Raw genomic sequence first — 7,241 nt, 5'->3', positions numbered from 1 at the left:
CCAAACGGACCCTTCGATTTCAATAATATATATATATATATATATATTTGGTTAGAAGTTAGAGTTGTATACTTTTCCTTTCATATTGCATAACCAACCATAGGTAAGAAGGGAAATGATGGATTGGTGCTATTGCGTTTGGTTTTAAAGACAATATAACTCTCTCTATAAGAGTAGTTTGTGAGGATTAGAATATATTATTATGTGAGTGAATGCATGGGTGAAATGATGTCTTTTGCGGTGTTCGAATGGTCTTGATTGAAATATAAGATGCATGTCTAAGTTGTTGAGTTTTATTTTCCTTCTTTGTTATATATATGTCAGTCTGTCACTATAATAAGGTAAATGAGGATTTGGTTATGTGCTCTGGTATGGTTTTCTGCTGAGTATTTTTCACTTCTTTTGTGCCGATCTTTGTTGGTGCTTGTGGCTGGCTCTTCCGTATGTCCATCCATTTCGGGGTGGGTGATAAGCGGAATTCATCTTAAGTTGCGTTCCTTGCAGCTTGAACAATTCGCTCCTGACAATTACAAAGCAGGGAACTTCTGCCTCTGACAAATATCACACACTCTAACAAACGACTGCACCTTATTCTTCATGCCCAACCAATACACGTTTGCAGCCAATCTGGAATCATTGTTGATTCACTCAATATAACTAACCTCCCTTCATAATACAATACGCCCTGTTGGAGAGTAAACCCTGGATGTTTACTAGTATCATTCTGCAACTAACGGATAATCGACAACAACTTAGCATCATGTAAATTCTCTTCATGCACCTTCAGTACATCCTGCCACACTGGAAAAGATACCGCACTGTGCAACTCACTACCTTCCTCAACTCTGGACAAGGCATCGGCCCCCCTGTTCTCTTTCCCCGGTCTGTAGACAATCTCGAAATTGTAACCCAAAAGCTTCTCCGCCCAATTTTGTTGTTCCATAGCCGACAATTCGCTGCTGTAACAACTGCTTTAGGCTCTTTTGATCAGTAGAAACAATGGAACGTCGCCCCAATAAGTATAGTCGCCAATGTTGTATAGCTAACACAACCGCCATCAACTCCTTTTCATATGCGCCCCATTGCGGTCCGCCCCTAGCCGCCTAATTGCGGCATACCTTCATTGTGTTGGGTGTGAAGGGGTGGATGTAGTACCACATTGCCTAGAGATATGGCTTTCGTAGCGTTTATAAATCTTGTCCAGCCCTCACTTTGCAAGCTGGTTTTGTAGGGTTGAGTTAGGCCCAACCCAACCCTAATAGAGGACTATATTTAGATGTCTGTGTAAAACGACTTTACACTGGCAGTGTGTGCCCATGAAACTCTTTCTTTTAGTGCGCAACTTGTTGTGGTAATGGTGGATTACAATGAAGTACGAATCACAAACAGCAATCAAGATGATTTTAATAAATCGCAAAGTCTCTTTTATCATTTTGCCTCAAATATGCTTTAGAATGTTAATTTTGAAAACATTTACAATTTTTTATATTATAAATATAGTATGTTGTTGGTTATATAATTAAGAAAGCATGTTCTTCTTTATCTTTTATATGTGAAACACCATAGTTCATAGTTACCCTTTAATTCCTTGACATGAGGCAATGACACGGATTCAGAAGCTACATGACTGATTTTTTCAGGCTTTGCATTTTCTGATGTAAATTCTGTACGTGCAAGCTCAAGCAAAATTTCTCATCTGATGGAAAATTACTTGCAAGTGGCGGCCATGACAAAAAGGTTAGGGGAAACATTAAGCTTCACACTTTCTTTGTTCAACTAACTTTCTGATAATAGCTGTGATCTTGTGCAATTGTCCTGCTTGAAGGAAATTATAAAAACAAAATTTATTTCTTTATTCTGTTTAGATATGGAATAATGTTTTATTTTCTTCCTGATATTCATGTAATGTAGGCTGCTATATGGTACACGGATTCACTAAAACAAAAATCTGTTCTTGAAGAGCACTCATCTTTGATAACTGATGTCCGTTTCAGTCCAAGCATGCCACTTCTAGCAGCAACATCTTCATTCGACAAAACTGTCAGGGTTTGGGATGTTGACAATGTTAGTAGATTTCTTGTGTTTTTCTTTAATAATATAATACCACCTTAGGGAAATTATTTTAAGTAACTTGACTATGCACATCACAATGGTCAATGGTAACATTTGCCTGGCTTGAAGCATGGCACTCCATAAACTAATACAGATGTGTATCTGTCAATCTTTCATTGAAATTATTTTACTTAGTGAGATAACAAAACTTAATGTTATATAGCATAATGTAGGATAATAATTATCTCCCGCTGAGATTTAAGTTTGAAATTGTTCAAGCGATAGGATTTTAGATGGAGAGTAAAGAGAAATTGTAGTGTCTATTTTTCTCATAAGGAGACAGTTATCGCAGTGTCTATTTTTCTCATTTACAATATTCGAACTCGAGGCTTTGCTGAAGAATAATTAAGTTAATGCCATTTAGACAGAACATGTGTTTTGCATCTTTGGATTTCCAGTATACAAGAATAATTAAGAATAATTAAGTCGCTACCGAGGCCACTTCACAGTCCTTTTCCAGTATACAAGTGCAGAATGCACTAAATGGCTCTGTATTGTATACTAACTGTTTGAGGATTCTTTCATCCCTGGGAATGCCCAACTCAATACTTCAAGAGCATTTTCTAGCAGTGTCTTGTAATACATCATTACTGTTCATATTTTTAATTATCATCCACTTTGTGGGTGATGATTGTTGGCCTATTTCAACTTCTTGCCCGATTAGACCTTGGAGAGAATTCTGGTCATTTTCTTGTACCACGTAATTCTTTGCCAAACCTTTAATAAGTGGACCAGTTTCTTCTTCTAAGATAGCATCCTCTTGGATGTTAATCTTGCATGCTTTTTTGAGAGACCATATCTTATTATCATCTTGATCCGAGGGAATATAGAAAATTTTGTTTACCTCAAGATCAAAGCCCAGTTTCCAAAAATTGTACACCAAATGTCGTTTTGCCGCCATAGATAATTTCGGATTCATGGAAGGAGAAATTTCCACATTTTCTGATGCCTTTTCTAGCCATTCATGAGTTGAACTTTCATCCGGATTACCATGGTTGTTAATCCATCTTACGAGTCTCACAAAATCGCTTGCAGAATACCTTGCAAAATCTGTCATCATTTCTTTCTTCTTTCTTGTTTCTTTTTCTTTTCTTCCAGAAATACAATGATAAGTTGATAACAATGTTAACAAACTAAGAGATTTACATGGATGAATGTTTACTACTGAGCAGTAGTTTATATTAATTTGGCAGGAATTGGGTGGGCCCATTTGGGTTGGGGAATTTTGGTAAATCTTATTGCACCCCGTTTTGTTTTATTTTTTTCATTCCTTTTTTATCAGATTACTTTTAAATTTTCAAGATCATTAATTATTTATTTACATTTACAAACTTACCCTTAATTATAGAACATTTTTTTTAATAATTTGTAATAAATGATACTCCCACCGTAATTTTTATTTGTTGTTTTAGAAAAAAAAAATTGTTTCAAATTATTTATCGTTTTGATAATTTAAGGTTATATTTTGTCTATTATACCCTCCTTCCTAATTTGTTTTTTATTGACTAAATTTTATATAATTTTTTTATTTTTATTGTATCTATTTGTTTTACTAAACTTCTTCATATAATATATTTTTTTTGTTTGGTTCCTTTTTTTTTTGTACATAATATATTAAATTTATTGAAAAGAGAAAGTGTGTGAAAAAAATAGGAATTTATTAAAATTAGGGTATAATAGGAAGATGAGGTGCAAAAATACACTTTCTTAATTTGGTGTTTTTTTTCTTTCTAAAATGACAAATAAAAAGAAACGGGGGAGTATAATGAAAACATTAGTTCTTTCTTGAAGGATAATTTTTTTTTGGTTACTCTTGAAGGATAATTTTGAAACAATACCACTTATTAATAAATATAATATCACAATCAACTTTCTTAATTAATTTCTGTAGTTTTTTCAAAAAAGTCTTATATTAGAAGTAATAGTATTTCAAAACTAATATTCCAAAAACATACTAGGTTTAATTTTAAGCCAGATAGAAACAAATATGTTGAGATATTTATGCCAAATTAAATAATAGAAAAATTGTTTAAAAAAAAAGTTAAATAATAGAAAATAATTTTATTTGAAAGAAAGAAATTTTGGAGATATTTAAGTCAAATTAAATAATAAAAAAAAAAATCTATTTGAAAGATAGAAACAAAATGGCTGAGATATTTATGGAAGGAAAATTTTTAGGTTTACGGTTAAGCAAGCAATGATTCAAGCTTATATAATGAAAGATTAAAGATACCTTGATTATAGATATTAAAACCAACAAATTTAATAGAGATATTTTTTCAATAGAATATAGAATAGAATATAATTAAAACATTGTGCATTAATAGAATATATATTCCAATCGGTAAAAATCTTGGACCTTTTTAGCATGTGATCAGATATCTGATTCCTGACTCATGCGTACCGAAATATTCGATAATATCCGCACTTGAGTTATATCCAAACTTGAGTAGTTGGTGGAAAAAAAACGACTATTATTTATTACTATTCTTTTACTAACAATTACTAACAATAGTCCCACATTTTATAAAAAAAATAAGGGGAGTGTATTGAATTGAGATTTTAAAAGACTATTTTGGCAAAAAAAATCTTGAAGATTTTAAAAGATTTTGTGAGATTATATTGATTTTGTGAGATTTTAAAAAACTTTTTTGAAAGACGTTTTACAATCAAGATTTTAACACAAGAATCTGTGAGATTTTATAATCCTGACTTTTGAGATTTCAAATTATTTTATAGATTTTTATGACTCAATAAATTCGATACAAATTTCTTCTTAAAAAAATAATGAATCAATCAATGATCAATAAAAATGATTCATTTCCTTAAAAAAACCAACAACAAATAAAATTAACGAATAATTCCTTAAGAGAATCAACAACAAATAAAAAGAACGTTGCAAGAGGAAAAACAACTATAGAAGAAAAACAATGAATCACAAAAAAAGTTGCAGAATTATTTATTTATTTTTTGGTTGCAAAAAGTTGCAAAATTATGTTTTATTTTTTTCAAAGTGGCATATATAAATGATTGAAAAGAAGCACACTGTTTGCATTTTATTTTTTGCGTATATATGTGTGATGAATAATTAGTCATTCAAGAAGAAAATATGTTAATCGATTGAAAAGTACATAATATGTGTGTGTGATCAACGATTTGTTATTCAATAAGAAAATATGTTAATCAATTGAAAAGTACATGATATATGTGTGTGATGAACGATTTGTCATTCAAGAAGAAAATATGTTAATTGATTGAAAAGTACATGAGGTTGTAAAAGAAAGAAAGTGAACCCCGGGGGAAAAAGTCTTTAGGAGAAAAGAAAAGTCTTGAAGGTTTAAGTGAAATTGTTAGATGTCAAAAGTATTTATATTTTCAACTAAAAAGTTCATCAAAATCCATTTCAAAGAAGAATCCATCAAAATCTATAGACTTTTGAATACCAATAGACATTTTAAAAGTGGTAAGAAATCTCAATTGAATACCAACGAATTTCATTGCCTTGAAAAAAAATCTTAATTGTCTTGATTGAATACCAGAAGATTTATTTAACTTTTGTAAAAATCATGATTAAATACCACAAGATTTTTTTTATCAAAAAAAAGTATTTTAAAATCCTTTAAAATCTCAATCCAAAACACCCCCTAAAAATAAAAAGATTAATAGTCCCACATCGAAACTTTTGCGAAGTAGGATGAAAATTGTAAACTATATATACTAGTGTTTAATAGTCTCACTCACTCACTCACTCACTCATCACTTTTATCCTTACTAAAATTCCAATTGTTGCTGTGTTGCCATTCACTCACCGTAATGTCGCAGTTGCGCCGCCTTTCAATAGACAGAATCAGTGCTCTACCAGATTCACTTCTTCATCGCATTCTTTCCTTTCTAACGATCAAAGAAGCTGCTGCAACAAGCATCCTCTCAAAGACATGGAACCATCTATGGCTCAGACAACTCATCGTTAATTTCAACGACGAACCCTTGCCAAACAACTCAGTCATTGCCGATTATCGAGATAACAATCTATCCATCCTCCAATTCCACCTCAAATCTCGCAACTTCTCCATCGCCAACACCTTCCACCTTTTTGATATTCTAAATTGCAAAACCCTCGTTGTTCTTAACTTGAACAACATTGTTTTCGATGAAGATATTCCATACGTTGATCTTCCCTCGCTCATACTCATTCGCTTGGAATCTGTCACTTTCACATATTATAGTTATATGATCAAAATTCTATCATGTCCCATTCTCCAGTAGTTGGAAACAAAAGATTTAACCGTAAAGAATATTTATCGTGTGCATCTAGGGGTGTGCATGGTTTAAAAACCACACCACACCAAACCATATTTATGGTTTTGGTTTAGATCCAAAACCATTTTAATGAAAAATTGGTTATTTTGCAAAACTAATTTGATATGGTTTATAATCGGTTCGGAACCAATTTATAACCGGTTTATAATAAAAAATAGGTTACTTATTTATAACTGATTCATCTTAAATTTTATTTTATTTTTTATTTTTTTTTAAAATGCATTATTATAACTTTTAATTCCTATATATTTAAACCTTTTTTTTTTACAATAATTAAGCCAATTTTTTTTTGTTTAATTGATTAAAAGAACATATTTAATAATTATTGTTTATAAAAAAAAACATAATTTTTCTTTAATATTATGAATTATTGGTTTATAATCAATTCATAAAAGTTTTTTGCTAAACCCAAACATATTTCAAACTAAGCCAAAAAAATCAGATTTTTTTAAGCCCAAAATAATTAAAATATAGATTTTTTTAAAGGCTATTTCATAGACTATGAACAAAGACCGAGAATTCTGTTTTATCTATATACACAATATCGACAATAATATAAGAATATATAGAAACAGAAGAATAATGAATAGCTTGAGACGATCCAGGTCCCTTTCGATAGATGTCCAAATCCATACCAAAATCCGACTGATTACAAAACAGCCTATGGCCATCATCATTTCTAGGGAAGGATTCCTGTAAATTAGGAAGATCTTTAGTATGAAAAAAGTGGCAATTGTAGTTCTTCTATTGAAGAGGCCCCCGCTTCCTTTGTTGAAGTATGTACAAATGGTTTGGTTGAGTATTTTCTA

At 31.2% G+C, this 7,241-nt stretch overlaps 1 protein-coding gene across 1 annotated transcript; it reads left to right on the top strand.

Moving 5' to 3' along the window:
- The first annotated feature begins 5,925 nt into the window (after positions 1-5,925).
- Positions 5,926-6,378, top strand: LOC123922083 (F-box/FBD/LRR-repeat protein At2g26030-like). Its single transcript, XM_045974825.1, has one exon. It carries the CDS (start codon positions 5,926-5,928, stop codon positions 6,376-6,378), a length of 453 nt encoding a protein of 150 aa, XP_045830781.1.
- The last annotated feature ends 863 nt before the right edge of the window (positions 6,379-7,241 follow it).

Source organism: Trifolium pratense, linkage group LG4 (assembly GCF_020283565.1).
Source record: "Trifolium pratense cultivar HEN17-A07 linkage group LG4, ARS_RC_1.1, whole genome shotgun sequence".
In the NCBI taxonomy this organism is placed as follows: Eukaryota; Viridiplantae; Streptophyta; class Magnoliopsida; order Fabales; family Fabaceae; genus Trifolium; species Trifolium pratense.
Note: the sequence above shows the minus strand (reverse complement) of the source record. Positions and strands in the feature narration are given on the sequence as shown.

What these genes read in the sequence shown, in the direction of transcription:
- LOC123922083 (XM_045974825.1), top strand. Translation starts at nt 5,926, where the DNA reads ATGTCGCAGTTGCGCCGCCTTTCAATAGACAGAATCAGTGCTCTACCA.